Source organism: Colletotrichum destructivum, chromosome 6 (assembly GCF_034447905.1).
Source record: "Colletotrichum destructivum chromosome 6, complete sequence".
Taxonomy (NCBI): Eukaryota; Fungi; Ascomycota; class Sordariomycetes; order Glomerellales; family Glomerellaceae; genus Colletotrichum; species Colletotrichum destructivum.
The window spans coordinates 4,309,972-4,329,855 of NC_085901.1; the positions used below are offsets into that span (position 1 = coordinate 4,309,972).

The 19,884-nt window shown below is 46.6% G+C and overlaps 4 protein-coding genes across 4 annotated transcripts; 1 reads left to right on the forward strand and 3 right to left on the reverse strand.

The window, feature by feature from the left end:
• The first annotated feature begins 677 nt into the window (after positions 1–677).
• On the forward strand, positions 678–5,707 carry CDEST_10523 (Putative P-loop containing nucleoside triphosphate hydrolase, orc1-like, AAA ATPase). The gene is made up of 4 exons (XM_062926681.1): positions 678–1,151; positions 1,826–2,913; positions 3,000–4,954; positions 5,079–5,707. Exons 1-3 carry the CDS (start codon positions 932–934, stop codon positions 3,417–3,419), a joined length of 1,728 nt encoding a protein of 575 aa, XP_062782732.1. The 5' UTR covers positions 678–931; the 3' UTR covers positions 3,420–4,954; positions 5,079–5,707.
• Positions 5,636–9,238, reverse strand: CDEST_10524 (Putative zn(2)Cys(6) fungal-type DNA-binding domain, fungal transcription factor). The gene is made up of 4 exons (XM_062926682.1): positions 8,891–9,238; positions 8,117–8,822; positions 7,979–8,065; positions 5,636–7,919 (listed from the first exon to the last, which is right to left on the reverse strand). Exons 2-4 carry the CDS (start codon positions 8,700–8,702, stop codon positions 6,376–6,378), a joined length of 2,217 nt encoding a protein of 738 aa, XP_062782733.1. The 5' UTR covers positions 8,703–8,822; positions 8,891–9,238; the 3' UTR covers positions 5,636–6,375.
• A 902-nt stretch (positions 9,239–10,140) lies between these two features.
• On the reverse strand, positions 10,141–12,823 carry CDEST_10525 (uncharacterized protein). The gene is made up of 2 exons (XM_062926683.1): positions 12,109–12,823; positions 10,141–12,002 (listed from the first exon to the last, which is right to left on the reverse strand). Exons 1-2 carry the CDS (start codon positions 12,509–12,511, stop codon positions 10,327–10,329), a joined length of 2,079 nt encoding a protein of 692 aa, XP_062782734.1. The 5' UTR covers positions 12,512–12,823; the 3' UTR covers positions 10,141–10,326.
• A 325-nt stretch (positions 12,824–13,148) lies between these two features.
• On the reverse strand, positions 13,149–14,574 carry CDEST_10526 (uncharacterized protein). The gene has a single exon (XM_062926684.1). It carries the CDS (start codon positions 14,178–14,180, stop codon positions 13,761–13,763), a length of 420 nt encoding a protein of 139 aa, XP_062782735.1. The 5' UTR covers positions 14,181–14,574; the 3' UTR covers positions 13,149–13,760.
• Between the last annotated feature and the right edge of the window lie 5,310 nt (positions 14,575–19,884).

The window sequence follows — 19,884 nt, forward strand, 5'->3', positions numbered from 1 at the left end:
AAAGGAGAAAAAAAACAAAGTGGAAAAAAACCGACTCCAGTAGGAAGGCGTGACCAGCAGAAGAGAAGGAGGGCTCACATAAAGAAAGGTGTGTTAAATAGATAGGTAGGGGCACAAACTACAAATTTTAGCAACACTGGATGGTAAGGTTACAGGAGATTAAAATTGAGTCTTAAGAAACCATTCATGTATGTAATTACTTTGAGATATCTAGAATGTCAATTGTAGGTTAAAGATAGATAAGTCTCTGTGTAGAGAAAACTAATGTAGGGAAAAGAAGTTGCACATTAACACTAAAGTGCTAGAAGCGTAATGCTAGGCTTTAATATAGACCTTCACCTGCTGCTTCTTTATGCATGAATAGTTGTAGCTAGCAAACTGTAGCATTGCTGCAGAGATGCATTGTGGATTTGAGGTTATCGTAGGCTCCCGTTTCAGCTGCAGGACGCGCCGAGTAGCTATCACGTGACTGTAATCGAGCGAGCTGGATACAAGCCACAGTGTCCTTGCGAGTCTCCTGATGTGGCAATATAACACAATTTGCGCCACAGGACGCTTGCTGATTGAGTTCAGCCCGACAGGGGCTCTGCCAAGAAAAACCAGCGTGCCAAGGCCACACATATGGAAAGGAAAGAGCTCTTTGTTGGAGTCCTCCTTCTTACGAACACCTATACTCACCCGTTTCCACCAGCCCCTGAGGCTTGAACTCGGTCACTGACGCAGAGTTCCGTTTTCTTGTTTGGTCCATAAACAATCAAAATCTCGCACTCCGCCGCAATTTTCCTGGCTGGAGCGCCTCTCTGTCTGGCTCTGCCACTTACCAAACCAGCAATCCTTCCCACTCCCCCCCCCAGCGTCCCAAACTCAACTCCTCCATCACCGCCGACACGAGCCTGCAGCAGGCCCTGCAGATGCTCGTTACACATCGACCATGGCATCGGTGAGCAAGGGTGGTCGGCTAATGCTGTTGCGGCCCTCCCCGACGCCGACCCGGTGGATCGGGACGCGTGGAGGCCGCGGTCCTTGGGCACTGCTCCCGCTGTCAGCGACGGCAAAGACGGCTTCGGCAACCCCAACAAGAACAACAAGGCTGTTGTCGGCGTCCAGGACGGCCGTAGTCTACTTCTCCACACATCCGCCGAGAAGATCTGGTATGTCGGTGCGCATATATTTTTCTCAATTATCCCGCTTCTGCTTCCCGTCCCATTGGTGCACTGTTGGTCGAGCCCCCCCCGTCCCGGTGCAGATGGAGGATCCGATGGTGGCATGATCAAGATCCTTTGAATTCGTCAGCACGAGGCTCTGCGTCACATTCTCGCTCTTTAAACGCGCCGTCGACAGGGATGTTTCCTGCCGCTTTCCCGGCACTGCAGGCCAAGATGCAGCTTGTCAGACGGCGTCTACCTCCGCCTTTGAGATTGGACAGATCGGGCGGTGATGGACGTAGGCCTGCTTCTGCACAAGAATATCGTCGACAACCGCCGGGATAGACCATTCATCAATGGATCCGCGGTCGCAATGACCAAGGCGCGAGAGCAGCGCACATGACACACTTCCTAGATCTGCCAGTCGATCATGCAGCGGCAAGGTGAAGTCGTCACTAGCCTCAGGATGCCTTGTCGGACCCGGAGCTACTCAAGATGCAATAGTGCCGATGGGACGGACGTGGCAGTTCTTACTCGCTTTGGCGTATCGCCTCCTAAGGCATCGTCCTTTTAATGGATCGCACTGCAATGCCTTGAAGCCCATCGGGTGATGTGCCTCGCGTCTCCCGCACACCACGATGCGTAATCTCGTCAGCATGGACATGGCTAACATCGCTCAGACGAAAAAGAATCAGTCTCCAGGCCGGATCCCGTCCCGAAGCCCCAAGATGGAGGCGACAGTCTCCCCAAGAAGATGCTCGAATCTGCCGCCACTTCCTTTGCCTCAATACTTGTCCTCGCCGCCGGCTTCGCCATAGCAGGCTACGCCTACCACAAGACATACAAGCGCATCGTGCTCAAGAAAATGACCCGCGCCTTCACTCCCGGCGACCCCGTCCTCGAACTCGCCGCCATCGGCAAGGAGGTTCCGCAGAACCCCGCCGACGCCGACGACCGCTGGGTGCAGCGGCCGGAGCAGGCGCGCATCGACAAGATCGTCAACGGCTCTGAGGTCGGCCACTACTTTTTGATACTGGGCGAGAAGGGTACGGGCAAGAGCAGCATGCTGATCGAGGCCATGCGCAAGATTGACGGCGACGGCGTAGCCATGTTCGAGGCCCACGCGGATCTGGAGATTGTGCGCATCCGTCTCGGCAAGGCACTTGACTTTGAATTCCACGAGGACTACATTGGCGGCTACTTCAGCGAGCGCGGTCCTCGCGACACGACGGCCCTCTTGGATATTGAGCGCGCCCTCAACAAACTCGAAAAGGTTGCTATCGTCAACCGCGCAACGCGCAAGAAGCCGCTGGTCGTCATCATCAACCAGATGCACCTGATTCGCGACGATGACGACGGCAAAGATCTCATCGAGCTGCTCCAGCAACGCGCCGAGCAGTGGGCCGCTTCCAACCTCGTGACTATGGTGTTTAACACGGACGACTACTGGGTGTACGAGCGGTTCAAGCAACTGGCTACGAGAATGGAAATCATGTCGGTGCGCGATCTGCCCAAGCGTCAAGCCATTGCGGCGCTCGCCAAGTACCGCGTCAAGTACTTCAACGAGCGGCTGAGCGAGACGATGCTAGAGGAGGTGTACGACCTTGTCGGCGGCAGGCTGTCGTTCTTGAACCGCGTCGCCAAAAGCAGCGATATGATTGCGACTTGCAAGTCCATCTGCCAAGTGGAGAAGACGTGGTTCCTCAACCAGTGCTGGATCCTGGGCGCCGAGATGGACGACGACGTGATGGATCAACAGAAGTGGGCGGTATGTGCCCTCTTGACTCACCTCCGCGCGTGCCTCCTAAAGCTGACGCGGGGATGGTGAAATGTGAATACTGACTAGTCATCCAGGCCGCTGCCATGGTCCTCGCACAGGCGCTCGTTGACAGCGAAGAAGACATGGATCTATGGGATGAGGAGAAGGGTCACGTGCTGCCCTCGTTCCAGATGCACAAGGCGCAGGAGATCATGACGCGCGCCGATTTCATCCGGGATATGGACCGCCTCAACCTTTTCACCATCGCATCCAACGCCGAGGTGCGCGCCTCCTCTGTGCCCATGCACCGCGCCTTCCAGGAGATATGCGCGCAGAAGGGTTTCAGGGATCACCTGGAGAAGACGATCCAACGTATCAGCGATATCGAGTCGCTCGGCCGCACCCGGGAGCTAGTAGCCAAGGATCTCGTACTCGGTGGCAAGTACGAGATCATCCGCGAAGGCAAAAACGGGGTCACGGTTAAGTTGACCGAAGGAGAGGACCGGGATATGTAGGAGTGAGACTGGTCAAGGAGCATGACGGGACGATGACGGGAATATCGCATCTCGCGTAGCCTTTTGAGCCAGATACGGTTAGGGGCTTGCGAGCGGTCTGGTAAGCTATGTGGTGATGACCGTCTTCCTTTCCTTCGTGCCTTGCACCCCCCTCCGCGATGCGCGATGGGATGCAAGATCGATCCTCCAGGGGACTGTCCATCGACCCCCCTATCCTTTCGATGATCCATCCTGCCCATCGAAATCAGGGAAACACCCTGAAGATCGGAGATAGGTCCGGCGTCTATTAATTGGCTGTTAGGTTGCTGGATCGGGCTTTACCCATCTGGTATGGGATGAAGCCTGAAAGTTGCATCGGATCAGATGGGATGACACCAGCTTTGACAGCCACGTGTCGTCAATTGCATGGGGGTGAAGGGGCGTCCGGCGTGACTGGGCGAGGAATGCATCTACTCGTTCACACGTAAGCACGTGAGAAAAACGAAAACAAAAACGGCGTGGCTGGGGGGTGGAAGCGATTACAAAGACTTTCTTAACTGGATAAACTACATACTTGGAAACGGGTGAGGGGAGGGGAGGGGGAGGGAGGAGATGCCGACGGCGGCGGCTTCAGGTGATGCTACCCTCTTCCGTCCCCCCAATGTACGATCGATCAATAATTTCCAGCAAATCAATATTTCCCATGTAGCCAATCTTCCGTCACGCCCGACGTCCCCATCACACGGCTCATGACCGCGAGTCCGAATTTTGCCGCTTCCTGTGGTCAGTGTTCTTGTTATCCATCATGATCAGGCTTCCCATCTCGCATTCATGTACGTTTGTGGATGGCGTGATTTCGCTGGACCCCTGTCCTTGCCCTGTCCTTGCCCTGTCCTTGTCGGGAACCTGCTTGATATTGGTGATTGGCGCTGCTGTGTGGTCTTTTGTCTCAGAACACCACCATCAACTACCAATCCTGTGCCCTCGTGAAGCCAACTTTCCCGAATCCGCCGGGAAGAATCACCCGCCTCGGTCGATTACCCTCGGTAGATCGTCAGCAACCGGACTTCTTTTTCTCTTCTCAATCTTGCTCCAGTGGCCCTCCCCGTCAGGGATCAACCCCGGGGCAGATGAAGTGCGGAGACGCTCCGCTTGCGACGGCCAACAACAACCCCTTCCCCTCCTCTCTCATCTCTCATCGTCTCCTGCTTGTCCAATCAACAGAGGCCCATCACTCACCGCTGTCGGGGAAGGGGGGGTACTAAAACTCCGCCGCACAGATGACGGGCGCGCCTACGAAGCCAGCTAGCTCGTCCCTCACGTACCGTGGCTTGACCAGTGTGCTATCACAATGGGGGCCATTTGCCAAGACTGACACCCTTCCATGTTGGAGAATTGGCTGCCTTGTGCGTACGCTACTCTGCATGATCTGTGCGGTTCAGAGAAAAGGCCGTTCTCCAGGATGCACCGCATGTAAATCCATCATTCCCTTCCTGCGAATATGGCCAAGGCCAGGGCATATCGCTGGCTAACCTTCAGGATGAATCAATGCCTAGGTAGGTACACATTGGTAGAGAGATCATCGTTGTGGGGGATGGGGCCCTGCCTGCAGTCTTCCCTTTACATGCCTAGCTCCTTTTTTAACAGCAGATGACTGACTCCATCCCGGTCTTCCTGCAGAATCTCACAACGCTTTCAAATCCACCGTAAACCCCTACAGGAAGAGCACCGCTTGATTGTGTCGACAAGTACCCGATGTACTTTTACGTACCTTTTCTCCGCCCCAAGTCATACCTGCATGCACAAAGGCAAAATGCAGAGTAAAGGAGGGAAGCCAAGGGCGGGACGGGGTTGAGGAGTGATGCACACGGGCTGCTCGGCTCCCACGGTGGCCGCATGGGATCTTCGCTGCACCAGTTGTCGCATTTGTCTGAACATACAGTAATTGGATACGACGGTCACTTTTTGGTTCAGTGTCGTACGAGGAGCATGCGTGCTTGTCCAGGATATTCAATACTCGTACAGCGTCCGATATTGGCGGTGGATTTGGGTGGGTTTAGCCCGTTGGACTGCGATTTTGATAGTGTTTGTGCCTTGAGACGAACGACTGCTCCGTGCAGCACGCAACCCCGATCGATGATGGTCCGAGTAACAGACGACTCACCTCCAAATCAAAACCACCGTTAGCTCAACGCTATTGTAGGTGTGTGTATGTAGGCAGAGATGATGGAGGCGCAACCGGCGCAGTTTGTATTGTGTCGTAGCTATTCCTTCAATGCCTGACCTAATAGCATGCGTCTTCGCGCTCCCTATGCCATCGTACCGGAGCTCCGAGCCCAAGATGAATCAATAGCGGTGATCACTGTGTGCAAAATAAAAACAAACCGGACACTGTCCGAGCCTCCCAAGATATACCCTATCTGCCCCAGTGCGACCTTAATGCCATCAGAAAACAAACAGCCGCCGTCCCAAATACAATAGGAAACGCTAAAAAGATCGCAACTAAGTTGCACGCAATGAATAACCCTCCTTTCCCTGCCTCTATAGGCATCCAACACAATGTCGTGCGTATGCAGAGTCTTAGCCAAAAGCCGTGCTGGACAACATACCATGCCGATTTCTTGACTTCAATGTCTCCGTAAATCAAGCGTCTGCCTCTCCAACTTCCGAGCTGACAAGAAGCCGTCCTTGGGCCCATGCGATTCCAATGCATGTGAGAGACCTTGTTGCAAACCAGATCCCGTGTACACGATGTTGCCTCTGTTACATACTTCGTCCGAGAGCTCCGACATAACAAGCAGCCTATATGAGGAAATAGGAAATATATGATGAAGAAACAATAAAAGAATAGCGAGAGAATACAACACGCGGATGATACCGACAGAAATAAAACCAAATAAGGCTGAAATCAATATAGGCAACAAAAAATGGCAGGAATACGTGAAAACATGGCTGCGTGAGTCCTAGTCAGGCTTGCTCAGGTGCACAGAAAGTCAAGCCCGAGTCTTCTAGCCACGCCTTGCCAGTCCCAGACGGAGACCCAATCGCCAAAATCCATCAAGTGCCAGACTTCTTCGAGAACCTCGAGGACCCGGTCGCAGTTGCGAAGACCGGTATAGCCGCGGACTGACCGGACGATGGAACGGATCCGCTCTTGTTGAGCAGGCTCAAAACATGTGGTACCAATGACAAGACTTGGCATCAATAAAAGAGTCAACGCAGGGTCTGATGGCTTGAAACCCTCCATGATGGCCAGAGACTCATCGACCGCAGAGGTGATGCGGTTATCGTGCTGAGGAGGACGTCGAATTGGCGGCGGAGAGGCAGGTCGCTGTTCGTCGATGATGGCGCAGCTGGAGGAGCCGGCATCAGATTCGTGCATCGAGCTTGTCCTCGACGGACCCCGAGAGCTCGGCTCGCGCTTCGGTTGCATCGACGAGGGGAACCCCGCGGCCGTCGTAGGCCGTAGGCTGGGGGAAGAGGCGCAACTCGTAGCGGTCGAAGGCCGGGATATTTGTGAGTGGCGCCGGGAGGAAATTGAAGAAACCGACGTGGCGACAGAGGTCGCCACGGAAAATACCGAGGGCCGTCTCTGGGGAGACGTGGGGGGATAAATGGTGCGGAACAGATGTAGGAACATCATGTGTTTGTAGACCAAGCCGACCCGGTGTCGGCTATCACCCGTCGGCCAAGTGGGCATCCATTGCTCGATGGCCTCCTGAATTTCCTGCGCCTGGTAAAGTATGTGATAGGTTACCACAGTATCGGCACCTCTGTAGATGTTCTCCCTGATGGTGTTTCGTATTGTGGTTATGTGGCACAGGTGATGGAATAGTCCATCGGCAACGCCGAGAAGACGTGGCGAGTCAAGGGGAACTAGAGAACTCCAGCCTTCCGAAGCCAGGCGTGGGCAGTTGCGGGTTGGATGCCACAGGAGTTCGTCTGCGTAAATATGATATTGGAAAAATTCGGTGATAAAGGCTAAGAAAACGGGATCCTCGGGGGGGCTCTCCTGAATAAGTCGTTTGTAACCACCAAGGTGAACCCGGTGGGCGCCGTGCGGTTCACCCTCGATCAAGGTGGTGACAACAAGGCACAGGATTTGCGCGTAGCGCGCGGAAAGGATCGTCTGTCGGTCGGTCCCGTCGTCGTCTTCGTCCCCAGTGCGATTCATGTCGGCGTACAACGTTTTCATTGCCTGCGCCTCGTGATATGCCGACCTTGCCTGCAGTGCTTCACGGTTGGTCGTTGGGGTTTTCTCCAAGAGCTTAACGCCGTACGGCGTCTCAAAGTCGATGTGTTTACTGCTCATGGCGAGAATAGAGTGCATCACGCCCTGATGAAGGTTTGCCAAGGGGAGTATAACGTCCTTGAATGCATTCTTGGCCTCTCCTTCGACGGTGAGGACGTTACTGAGATGGACTCCGTAATGTCGCCAAAAGATCTTGTCTTCGACCGTGTCGACACCATTGAAGAGTGGCTGCATGGTAAAGACAAGGGATTCCTCGTCCCCGAGATGGTCTTCACGAGAAGGGTTAGATGCCATCACGTGCACGCACAGCATCCGGAGAAGCACATACCTGTTGTAGCCTTTTCTTTGCCGCTTCTCCAGAGTTTCTTCTCATGATATCCTTCGCAAACGACAGCGTTCTTCTCGCAATTCATGCCTGCCACAGGGATTAGACAGGCCTGCGCCGTGGGTCAAGCCCAGCACTTACATCTCGGTTTGGCCTCGTCGCACTTCTTCTTTCGCCTTCGGCAGGTAATACAGCCTGTTTTGGACCGACCCTTGGTGACCTTGCTCGGGTTGATGATAGGCGCCACAGGATGTTTACGAGGTCGACCGCGAGGGCGTTTCTGTTTTGGCTGGTTCGCAGCCGCGACGAAAGGGGCCTGCGCTGTCGCCAAGGGGGCTTCAGTCACATCGTCGAGGTTGAAATCATCGTCCAAGGGTTCAAGTTTGGGTGCGGTGAGGATGTCGCCCGAGTCCTGTTCCCCGTCAAAGACCTCAGCGTGGCTGTTGCTCCAGGAATCGGTGCAAGACGAGGACGCGGAGTGTACCATTGTCGGGGCGCAAGACGGGTTCATATTCGAGATGTCTATGGCGGCGCTGGCGGGGGACAGCGGACAATTATCGGAATGAGAGATCGCGGCCGAGTTCATCCAAGCGGGCGTCGTTTGAGAAGCGGGTGAGTGCGGGATGAGCAAGTCGTCTTGCATATTGTCGTCGGACGAGTAGCTATGATTATCCGACCACGAAACATCTCCTTCGTCCGACGCGATCGAAAGAGCAGTAGAATTCATGCCTCGTCACTAACAGCACCATGCCAATAGGAAAGGGTCGAGCAAAGGACGTGGTTTTGCCAGTCGAGAATGCGAGTCGGAGCAGGTGCGATGTGGCGGTAGCGATTCGACGGCTGGAATCTGGATCAAATATCAAAACCGGAAAGCCATGGATAGGATGCTGACGAGGTCCAGGCGGGGCAACGGACAAGAACGGATGGTGCCCAAGAAGAGTGACCAAGGTTTGACTGGTCCAAGGACGACGAGGATCAGGTAGGGGTCGGTCCTCGTTGAAGATCAACAACAGCGGCAGAGGGCTTAGGAAGAAGGGAAAAGGCCGATCGTTGGGGGGGCCGACGCGGAATAGAGGGGCTGAGACGAGTGGAGAAGCGATCGCGAGGCCTTCTTTGGAAAACAGCTTGCTCGTCGGCACGAAATGGGAAGAGAAAGAGGGTCGTTGGACGGCAGGACATGGGTGGAACAGCATTCGCTTCGAGAGGGCGGGATGCGTACATACATATCTGTAGATAGATTTGCTGCTAGCGGATGGAAGGTTGAGGAGGAGGGGAGGAGGGGGGCACATCGACAAGGGTCGGGAAGAGTGTGTGTGAGGGAAAGACATGTAGAGAACCGGGGTTTCTCTCACACGCACTAAAGGTCCTCTAGCATCCCAGCTCTCCACAAGCAAGGTGTATCAAGTGCGCAACGCGCGAATGGGAGCCATGTTTCCCGTATGATGTGTCAGATAAGAACGGTGTGTAGGATGTGATAGACCAAAAAGGTGAGGTCTCACGTCGTACTGAACGTGCCAAGAGCAGGGCGGGGCGTGATTGCTTGCTGCTGGTCAGCCAGGCCAGGCTTGTCGCTTCCACTCTTAGCCCCCCGGAGCACACCCATCGGAGGGATCTTTGCCGACGGATGGCAATAGCGTAGAAGAAGAGTCTGATAACTGTCGCATATCGAAAATAGTGTATGAGTAAAGCCACGGCCACCTACATTAGAGCTGCTGACACTGTGGCTGTCGTCAGTGGGGGATAGCATGTGGATTCTAAGATCCTCTTGGCAGGCTCTCTACTTTTAGTGCGGTGGGTGCGGTGCGGCGCGATGTGCTGACATGTGTACAGAATGCTTCAAGAGGGAGTACGCTGGCAACGAGAAGTACGAGGCAGAAACGATGGTGAGTCTTGGAGATATCCACCTCATGTGTGCTCCATTCCATTGCTGTCTCCACCACCCCCACTCCTGCCATCCACGTCCTTCTCATCCTCCTGACTCTTTTAGGGCCCTAGCCGTCCATCAGCCCTGGTCGTTGCTAGCGTCCTATGGCTGACCACACCCCTACCAGTGAGCAAAGTACATTGAAGTACTTAGTGTTGCTAGTCTAGCCACAAGATGACTCCCTAAAAGCCAGCACGGTTTGATTCGCCCCGACGATGGATTTTGGGTGGCGTTGACAGCGCCTCAATTCACTAGTGTAGGCCGTGCACACACCCTCGAATCCAAGTTCAACGGATCATTGCGGAGACTGTCAAGACTCAGGTTGTTGACTCTTATTCTAATGATCGACTTGTTACACTAAGCGACTAAAAACACTCTTGGCTTCTAGGCAGCCTTCCCCAAAAACTTCTTAGTTGGCTAGTGATCCTTATTTAGGCCCCGAGAAACAGCGACGACCATGATCCGAAGAGCTGCGACAGCTGCCACGACCAGGCAGAGAATGATAATTGCGAACCCCTTCGGCACCGCCATTGCTGTCAATCGTACACTCGTCTCGGATGTAACTCGGCAAAAAAAAGCCTCCCTTGATGATTTCAAGTCCTTCTCCAAACGTAAGCCCTGCAATACCGCTTTCGGATATGACTTCTCCTGGGACTGGCAATCTCGGCCAACCGAACTCGAAGTTTTGGAACAGGATAGCCTTTGTGGTTTTGTCGCTCGGTGCACCGGTGCAGAGGACGCTTCTAGAGAAGCCCTTGGCCGATTGTACCTCGGCGGCTTTCTTGGCGGTTTTCTTTGCTGCTTCGTCGTTGTAGGGCTCAGTCATGGACTCTCTGACTGGCACGCAACGCCAAAGGAGCGAAACAGACTGGCTTGAGGTCTCCGGGTCCCAAAGGTACTGAGTACCCTCGGCTATTGCTCGTTTGATGTCGGATTGCAATTCTGTCCGAGCTTCTGCATCCAGCGGTGAACCATGAAGGACCCGGCGGCCGGATTTGCCGGATTCGAGCCAGCTCGACATGACGAACATGGGTTGACCGTCGAGAGGATTACACCGAGCCCAGTCCTCGATGACCGGATAGCCGGGTGGAAAAGCCACTTGGGGGAGCTCTGGGTCTTCGTGCTCGATCGATCTCAGTACCAATGACAAGTCATGCCCGTAGCCCATGGGGTACGGTTCGCTCTGACTCGGGGAATCAAACGTCATTTCGATCGTACCGATGCGTTGGTTTGTATTCGCCAACCATACGCCCTGGTCGAGAGGCTCATTGGAGGTTGGCACTTCTCTCGAGCGAACGTAGGGCCTTTCGTAAGGTCTTTGCTGGGCAGGGACTCTGAACTTCAGAAGGCGATCTTTGACCGTCCAGAACGTGTCGACGGCCAGTTCTCGGTAGGACTTTCGAGCAGCAGGACGGCGGACAAAATTGTGCGTTACTGTGGTCAAGGCAGGCCTTCCGTCCGGCAACCGCAACCGAAGACCTATGCTGGCCACAGGCGACGATGAGGGATCGAAGCTGGGCGATGGCGCCACAGCCTGGCCAGGTTCCAAAGTTCTTGCAGAGGGTCGAATGTTGAGAATGTCCCAATATGGAAAGCTACACAATGGAGTGGTACCCCCTATCTCGTGACAAACACCGCTGTGGACATCCTGGATAATTTTGAGGGCGTTTGTGTACAACACTTGAATGGCGCCTCCAATCCATACTCGAACGCCGCAGGACATGGGGTACATGCACCTGAGCTTGTCTAGGTCGGCTTGAGACAACAGGCGTCGTGGATTGATGGTATGCCCGATCATGTCGGGTTTCCGACAAGGAGTGACCAAGAAGTAATTGCTCACAAGCCCGTGATTGGGATCCGGAAGATGATGTACCTCAAGGCCGGCAACGTGAGTGTATAGACAAGAGCTGTAGGTATCATGTATAATCCATATTCGACGACCGTCACCCCTCTCAGTCGAGATGCCGACAAAGTTGGCTCTATGGCGAGTGAAGGCAGGATGGTATGTTCGGATAAGGCTCGCATTCTCCCCTGTAACTTCGATTTGCATCGTGGCTCTGGCAGCTGCAACAGGCGGTGGACCCCATTTCTCGGACAACGTGTCTGATTTCGAAAACGTGTTAGCTTTCCACAAAACAAACAGTGAGAGGAGGAGCGGCAAGCATGCCAGGCTTGGGGGGCGAGAAAAAGTGGAAGATTGCATACGTACACGGAATTCCTTCGCACGAAGAATGCCACGGCCCATCCGTCGGCGCCTTGTCCGTGAGGTCTGGCACGTTGGCGGGAGAATACTTGGGCTCCATGACACAAAGCCTTTTATATGCCATGGTGAGGTAAATCTGGGCTTGAATGGAGGGGTGTCGGCTGGGACAGTCGTGGTAGTGTACGCCCGATACTGGGATGCGGTAAAATGAAGTTGCAGGTCGAGAAAGGTAGGTAGGTCGAGAAAAGTAGATGTAAGGCTTGAGGATCAGTATTTCGTTGATTGTGCAGAATGATTGCGGGTTGGGAACGCGGGTTGGGAGATGCTGTGGAGGTTGGTCAATGATGTTAGTGACTAGCAAGGCGAGGGGGGGAACAGGCGCTCTTTTTATGCTTGTCTGCAGCCACATTGGAGGTAACCTGAGCGAGGTCGGCGGTAGCGAGGTTGCAAGGTGCGTTCCAACTTCCGAGGGCAGTCACCTGCATTGGACCTTGAGGGAAGGTTGACGCAGAGCTGAAAAGGAGTCAGAGGGAGGGGAAGAGAAGAAAGTTAAAAGAAGCCTGTGCAGGCAAGACCTGCACAGGGGGATTGGACACGTCCTGATGTAGGATGAAATGTGTTGCCCGTTCCTGCCGACAATTGCGTTTTGTGCCTGCGTGGCTCACACTGCCACCTAAATTTTTTTCCTTTTTTGTTTTGTGGTTTTTTTTTTGGGGGGGGGGGGGGGTTTTATAGAAATTAAAAGAACTCTTTTTCGTGCTTTTCCTTGGTGTTTCCTTCAGTGCTGCGATGGAGAGAATGTGTTGATGAGGGCGAGTGAGGTGAAGAGGAAGAAGTTGCCGCATAGTAAATGAGCACCTAGAGAAAAGTTTTCTTGCTGTAAAATGAAGCAGTTAGTGTCAGACTAAGCACATAGTAAGGTAGGAGCGAGAATGAAGGAGGCAGCACCATACCTGGAAACCTCGATAGAGAGGCAGAAGTAGAGCGAGTTGAAGCTAGAGAAAGAAAGCTAAGCTGGGAGATCTGCTGGTGGAAGTGGGTGAAGGGTCCTACTTCCAGCTGCTGCAAATCATCTGAGCTGACTAACCACCTAACGATCCCCTCCTAAAAAGATCACAACGTCCTTGTTGTGGGGGTGAAGCTAATGGAATCTTGAGAGACCTTCACCAAGTACATCTTGTCACACCTTTACCAAACGTCATCATCCTTCTGCCAGCCAACGTTATCCCAGTTGGTGTCCTGTCCTTCATCCTCCCAATCAACCGTTCCTCCATTCTTCACGTCACCTTCATCCTTCTCACTGTCTTCCTCCTGCTTGACGGCAGCTTCAAGCTTGACTTCATCAGGAGTAGAATACCAATCTGCGAAAGTGTCTTCACCCTGGGTGAACAGGTTGTTCCCAGCCCTCGGCAAGACATGGTTCAATTGAAGCTGATAGAGTGTCATGGTATTTATCAAGATGTTACAGCAGACGGTAACTACTGGTATGTTTGTGGTTAAAAGGGTGTTTTTTTCGCCGATGACTCAGGCCGTTAGTTGGGGCCCATAAAGGTCAAGCGTCATTATCACAGTCTTATAAGATAACTAGGACTTTGTATCATAAAATGGAATAGGCATTTTATTGAGAAAGTGTAGGCGAAAGCGAAGTTGTGACATGACTACATGCTTTCCAGACAGATAGACAGGTACCCGCGTCGATCACGTCGATCGTCAAACTCGTCACTCCGACGTCCGTCGCGGTTGCCGGGGGCCGCAGGTTTGTCCTCGTCCTTGCGTGCCGGTGTCGCTCTCGACTCGTGGGATTCATGATTATCACGAGGATGGTCCTCTCTGTCGCGGTCGTCGCGGCGACGGTCATCGTTTCGGCGATCGTGTTGACGGTTGTCCTCGTAACGGTTTCCCTCGCGGCGGAAATCTTGACGACGGTTGTCGTATCGTGGGGATTGGACGTCTTTGTCTCGACGAATGTCACTACGACGGTCGCTGTTCCAGCGGGTGGATTTCTCACGACGAAATCCGTCTTGACGAGGGTTGTCGTAACGATCAGTGCGTTGGTCGCGACGGCGAGGGGGTTTCATCGACTCGAGGCGACGTTGGAGTTGTTCCTGGATGTCGTGATACGCTTTCCAGTTGGCGCGAGCGACGTGTTCCTTAGCTGAGATCTGCAACTTTGAATCCTGCAAGGTATTGTTTGTCGACAAGGTGATAAGCGCAGCGATGCCAGGATCCAGGCCTATAATAATTCGACGACACTAGGCGTCCTTATACTCTTCGCCAGCTTCGTTGTACAGGCGAATCTTCTTGTCCAGGTACGTTTACAGAGGTAACTTATCATCTTTAGCGAATGGAAGCTTGATTTGGTTAGGCTGCAGAAGCAATGCACCTCTATCCTTCTAGAATCTTTCATAGAGGAGGGTCTTCTAGAGGTTAAGGTTAGAGGCCATGCAAAGTCGCTAAGACTAGGGAAGAGGATTAAACTATTTGCTGCTGTCTATCCCCTTAGATAGAATTCTATTACCTATAGTACAAGATACTAGGTCTTTACCTTACATAGCTGTAAGTATTACAACCTAATAAGTTATAGGTAATAAAGTTATTAGATTAGTAAGAGTAACTATAATAGGTTAATTATATATATATTAAGTGTAAGATATTATTATAGTTAGCTTCCTATAGTAGTATCTATTAGCAGAAGCTAAGATAATAAGGCTATTAAATAGTACTATAAGTTATACTAAGAAAATTAAGTCTTTAAAAGAGATAGTAGTTAGCTATATCCTTTATAAGAGGCTTATAATATTAGTTACTAGTAAAAAGTGCTAAGAGTATCTAAAGGAATAATTATAAAGTTAATTACTAAAAAGCTATAAAAAGTAATTTATCTATAATGTATAACGTACATGCATAGCAAGTGGCCCATCATAGCAAGTAGCCTACTTCCTCCTTCCTCCTCAAACTTCAACTTTACATTAACATTCCTCTACGTACAATAATAGGTTCTTCTTTAAACAAAAGTTGTATTATCCTTACAATTAAAGCTATTAAAAAAGACTTAAATCTATCTATACAAAAACCAGCCTCTATCTACAACGTCCTAAGAACAACACTTTAATACTAATGCGCTAGATAATTACTACACTATAAGACTTATATAAAATTAATAAAGATAACTAAGCTAAAAGAAATAGTAATTCTTAAATAAGTTATTAACCTAATTAATTAAGGATTTCTACTGCAACTTAACAATATATAAGATATAGCTAATTGCCTCCTTAACAAACGTAATGCAATGCGTATTAGACCCTAATAGGTAGAGAACTTTATATAATGCTAACTACAACTAAAGATGCGTTTTTAATGTAGAATTAACTATTAGAGGGCGTTAGCTAAGGATCCTGCAATTGTGTAGGCCTAGTTTGCCTTTATATAAAATATAATTGCAAAGTATAGAATCTATAATAACAATATCTACAATTTTAATAAGATAAGCTTCTTAATAGGAATGCTGTTGCACGCAAAGGTTGTTACAACCTCTAATTGCTGTAGAAGGCCTTATATAAAGCAGCCTAGTAATTGCAAATAGGTTTCTATTATTTAGGGCGTATGTGCAGATAGCTAGGTGCTGCCTCTATACATTATTATTAAGGGCAAATATTACCTCCTCTTATAGTATACTAATAGCTAATTCCTACCCTAATAGCGCATCTACCCTAGCAAAAATAGATAGACTACAAATAAGATTAGCCTAAATTAGCTACAGCATTTTAAAAAGTGTATAAAGTCTTATACAAAGGGTGTTAAGCAGCTCCTAATCCTTAATGGCTACAACAGCTATAAGTCTACTAAGTTTAACAATTACTGCAAGGAATACAGCATTATTGCTTTTTACATGCCTCCCTATTTATTGCACAAGCTCTAGCCTCTTAATGTTAGCTGTTTTAGTCTGCTAAAGGCGTTATACAGCAAGGAAATTAAGAAAATAATGTAGATGCAGATTACGCATATTACTAAGGATAACTTCTTTCCTACCTTTAAGGCAGCCTTTTTTACTTTAATAGGTAAAGAAAACGTATAAGCTGGCTTTAGACAGGCTAGCCTTATCCCTTTTAACCTAGAAGTAGTTATTTCCTGCCTGGATTTCAAGCTAAAGACGCTAACACCATCCAACTTACGCCTAAGCAGCTAGGGCTCCTAGGACCTAAAGACACTAACTACAGCATATAATGCTGTATAAAGCTCTGCATTACTTAAGAAAAGGATTACTAGTTATTAATATAGCTTACTAACCTATTTATATAAAGTAGTTAACTTATAGGCTAAAGGTATTAGCAAGTTAGCACACAAACTAGCTCTTGTTAAAGCTAAGTGCTATAGGCTTTATACAGCAAATAAGATACTAAGCAAGCGTTAGAGGGCTAAAAAAACCTAACTGCATCTTAGAGGGTCCCTTAATGCAGCTAAAGCAGAGGCAATCTAGGTAGAGAAGGGGGTTATTAATGCTAGAGGCAAAAATACACGTTAGGAGGGGGCTTGTATGGAGGGGGGTGAATTGCGCGGTTGGCAATGTAGCAATTGCAGAAAGACTAGACATAACGTACAAACATGTCAGGTAGTATAGGAGACCTCTAAAGAAGAGGATAATAAGTAGTTTTAATTGATTTTGTATGATGCTGCTTAATTGACTTATATAAATAGCTGGAGGGTAGGTAGAGGTGGGCCACTTGCTATGATGGGCCACTTGCTATGCATGTACGTTATATATAGTAAGTTAGTTATTATAGTAAGTTAGCTACTTCTCTTTACTTCTATACCTTTCCTCTTTATACTAAGTTTTCTCTATATACAACTATAAAATCCTCCTTAAAAGAAAGCTGCATTATACTTACACTTTAAGCTATTAATAAAGACCTAAATCTTTCTATATAAAAAGTAGCTACTATCTACAATATCCTAAGAATAACACTTTAGAACTAATATATTAGATAACTACTATAATAAGAAATGTAATTAAAATTAATAAAGATAACTAAGCTAAAAGAAATAGTAATTCTTAAATAAGTTATTAACCTAATTAATTAAGGATTTCTACTATAACTTAGTAATATATAAGATATAGCTAATTACCTCCTTAATAAATGCAATATAATGCATATTAGACCTTAATAGGTAGAGAACTTTATATAATGCTAACTACAACTAAAGATGCATTTTTAATATAAAATTAACTATTAGAAGGCTTTAGCTAAGGATCCTATAATTATATAGGCTTAGTTTACCTTTATATAAAATATAGTTATAAAGTATAAAATCTATAATAATAATATCTATAATTTTAATAAGATAGGCTTCTTAATAGAAATGCTATTATACGCAAAGATTGTTATAACTTCTAACTATAAGAAAAGGCTTTATATAAAGCAGCTTAGTAATTATAAATAAGTTTCTATTATTTAAGGTGTATATATAAATAGCTAGGTGCTACCTCTATATATTATTATTAAAGGCAAATATTACCTTTTCTTATAGTATACTAATAGCTAATTCCTACTTTAATAGTATATCTATTTTAGTAAAAATAAATAGACTATAAATAAGATTAGCTTAAATTAGCTATAGTATTTTAAAAAGTATATAAAGTCTTATATAAAGGGTGCTTTTTAGCTTCTAATTCTTAATAGCTATAATAGCTATAAGTCTACTAAGTTTAATAATTACTATAAGGAATATAGTATTATTGCTTTTTATATACCTCCCTATTTATTATATAAGCTTTAGCCTCTTAATGTTAGCTGTTTTAGTCTACTAAAGGTATTATATAGTAAGGAAATTAAGAAAATAATATAGATGTAGATTATATATATTACTAAAGATAATTTCTTTTCTACCTTTAAGGTAGCTTTTTTTACTTTAATAAGTAAAGAAAATATATAAGCTAGCTTTAGATAAGCTAGCCTTATCCTTTTTAACTTAAAAGTAGTTATTTCCTACTTAGATTTTAAGCTAAAGATGCTAATACTATCTAACTTATGCTTAAGTAGCTAAAGCTTTTAAAACCTAAAGATACTAACTATAGTATATAATATTATATAAAGCTTTATATTACTTAAGAAAAGGATTACTAGTTATTAATATAAGTTACTAACTTATTTATATAAAGTAGTTAACTTATAGGCTAAAGGTATTAGTAAGTTAGTATATAAACTAGCTTTTATTAAAGCTAAGTGCTATAAGCTTTATATAGCAGATAAGATATTAAGTAAGCATTAGAGGGCTAAAAAAACCTAACTGCATTTTAGAGGGTCTTTTAATGCAGCTAAAGTAGAGGTAATTTAGGTAGAGACAGGAGTTATTAATACTAGAAGAAAAAATACGCATTAGGAGGAAGCTTATATAGAGGGGGGTAAATTGCATAGTTAGTAATATAGTAGTTACAAAAAGACTAAATATAATATATAAATATATTAGGTAGTTTAGGAGACCTCTAAAGAAGAGGATAATAAGTAGTTTTAATTAATTTTATATAATGCTACTTAATTAACTTATATAAATAGCTAGAGGGTAGGTAGAAGTAGGTAACTTACTATAATAGGCAACTTACTATATATATACGTTAAGTACTTTAATATATATAAAGGTATTACTAAAAAGATTTAGGAATATAACTCTAAAGGCTTCTTAATAGCTTTAAGAGTAGTAGTATATACTTTAACTTATTTTTAGACTTAATTTGCTGCTTAATTTATTAAAAAGTCTTTTTTTATTATAGACTTTTTAATAATAATTAGAACTTTAAGATTTATTATATTGCACTTATACTTTAATATCTTTATTAGTAGTAGCTGCAGTAGTACTATAAAGACTATTAGCAGTATTCTTAATACTAGCTTTATAATTAATATAATTAATAAGTAATATATTATTAGTAATAGCCTTTAGCACCTTATTATACTAACTACTTTTAGCTTTAAGGGTTTTACTAACTTAAATATACCTTAAGTTAATCTTAAGGGCACCTTTATTGCAAATATCTAAATAGGTAACTATTAGATTTATAATATTAGTTTCTTTATTATTTCTACTAGCTACTTTTTAAAATGCATACTCTTTAGTGCTCCCTTTATTATTACTATATAAATAAAGCTTAAGTATATAAAGAATTAGGTTAAAAGATCCTTTTATATAGATAATGCTAAAATCTATATTTACTTTCCTTCTTTTTAAATAACTTTAGTAGTAACATTAGGGTTCTAATGCTTTAGTAGGATTAATACCTAGCTACTTACCTCTCTTTCTAAGGAAACTAGATGCTGCTATTAATAGCTTTAAATAGGCAGCAGGCTTAGATATCCTAGGGGTTACTAATTAGCTTAAAGATAATAAAGAGATTATAATATCCTTTTTAGTTAAGGAGTTTAAAAAGATCCTTAATATCTTTATCTGCTAAGTAGCAGCTTCTCTTATTAAGGATATTTGCTATATTATCTTTACTATAGGAAAATACAACCTAGACTGCTCTAGCTGTAGCCTTAACTATATATCTTACTATACTTAAATAATAAAGAGGACTAAATACTAACCTTAACTAAAAAGAACTTTAAAATACTATAGAACTTATAAATATAGGCTTACTAAGATTAACTATATAGACTATATTATTAACATTATTTATCTACCTCTAGCTAAAGCTTTTATGCTTTATAAGTCTAAAGATAAAAAAGTCTATTTTATTAATAATGCTTTATTTAATAGCACTATACCTAAAGGCAACCTAAAGTAGAAACT

Excerpts from the sequence above, each read along its gene's own strand:
- CDEST_10523 (XM_062926681.1), top strand. The coding sequence starts at position 932 with ATGGCATCGGTGAGCAAGGGTGGTCGGCTAATGCTGTTGCGGCCCTCC. Across the intron at positions 1,152-1,825 it reads ACATCCGCCGAGAAGATCTG|ACGAAAAAGAATCAGTCTCC; the intron begins GTATGTCGGTGC and ends AACATCGCTCAG. Across the intron at positions 2,914-2,999 it reads TGGATCAACAGAAGTGGGCG|GCCGCTGCCATGGTCCTCGC; the intron begins GTATGTGCCCTC and ends CTAGTCATCCAG.
- CDEST_10524 (XM_062926682.1), bottom strand. The coding sequence starts at position 8,702 with ATGAATTCTACTGCTCTTTCGATCGCGTCGGACGAAGGAGATGTTTCG. Across the intron at positions 8,066-8,116 it reads CGACGAGGCCAAACCGAGAT|GCATGAATTGCGAGAAGAAC; the intron begins GTAAGTGCTGGG and ends TCCCTGTGGCAG. Across the intron at positions 7,920-7,978 it reads CAAAGAAAAGGCTACAACAG|ACCATCTCGGGGACGAGGAA; the intron begins GTATGTGCTTCT and ends CTTCTCGTGAAG.
- CDEST_10525 (XM_062926683.1), bottom strand. The coding sequence starts at position 12,511 with ATGTGGCTGCAGACAAGCATAAAAAGAGCGCCTGTTCCCCCCCTCGCC. Across the intron at positions 12,003-12,108 it reads TTCGTGCGAAGGAATTCCGT|ACACGTTGTCCGAGAAATGG; the intron begins GTACGTATGCAA and ends TTTCGAAATCAG.
- CDEST_10526 (XM_062926684.1), bottom strand. The coding sequence starts at position 14,180 with ATGAAACCCCCTCGCCGTCGCGACCAACGCACTGATCGTTACGACAAC.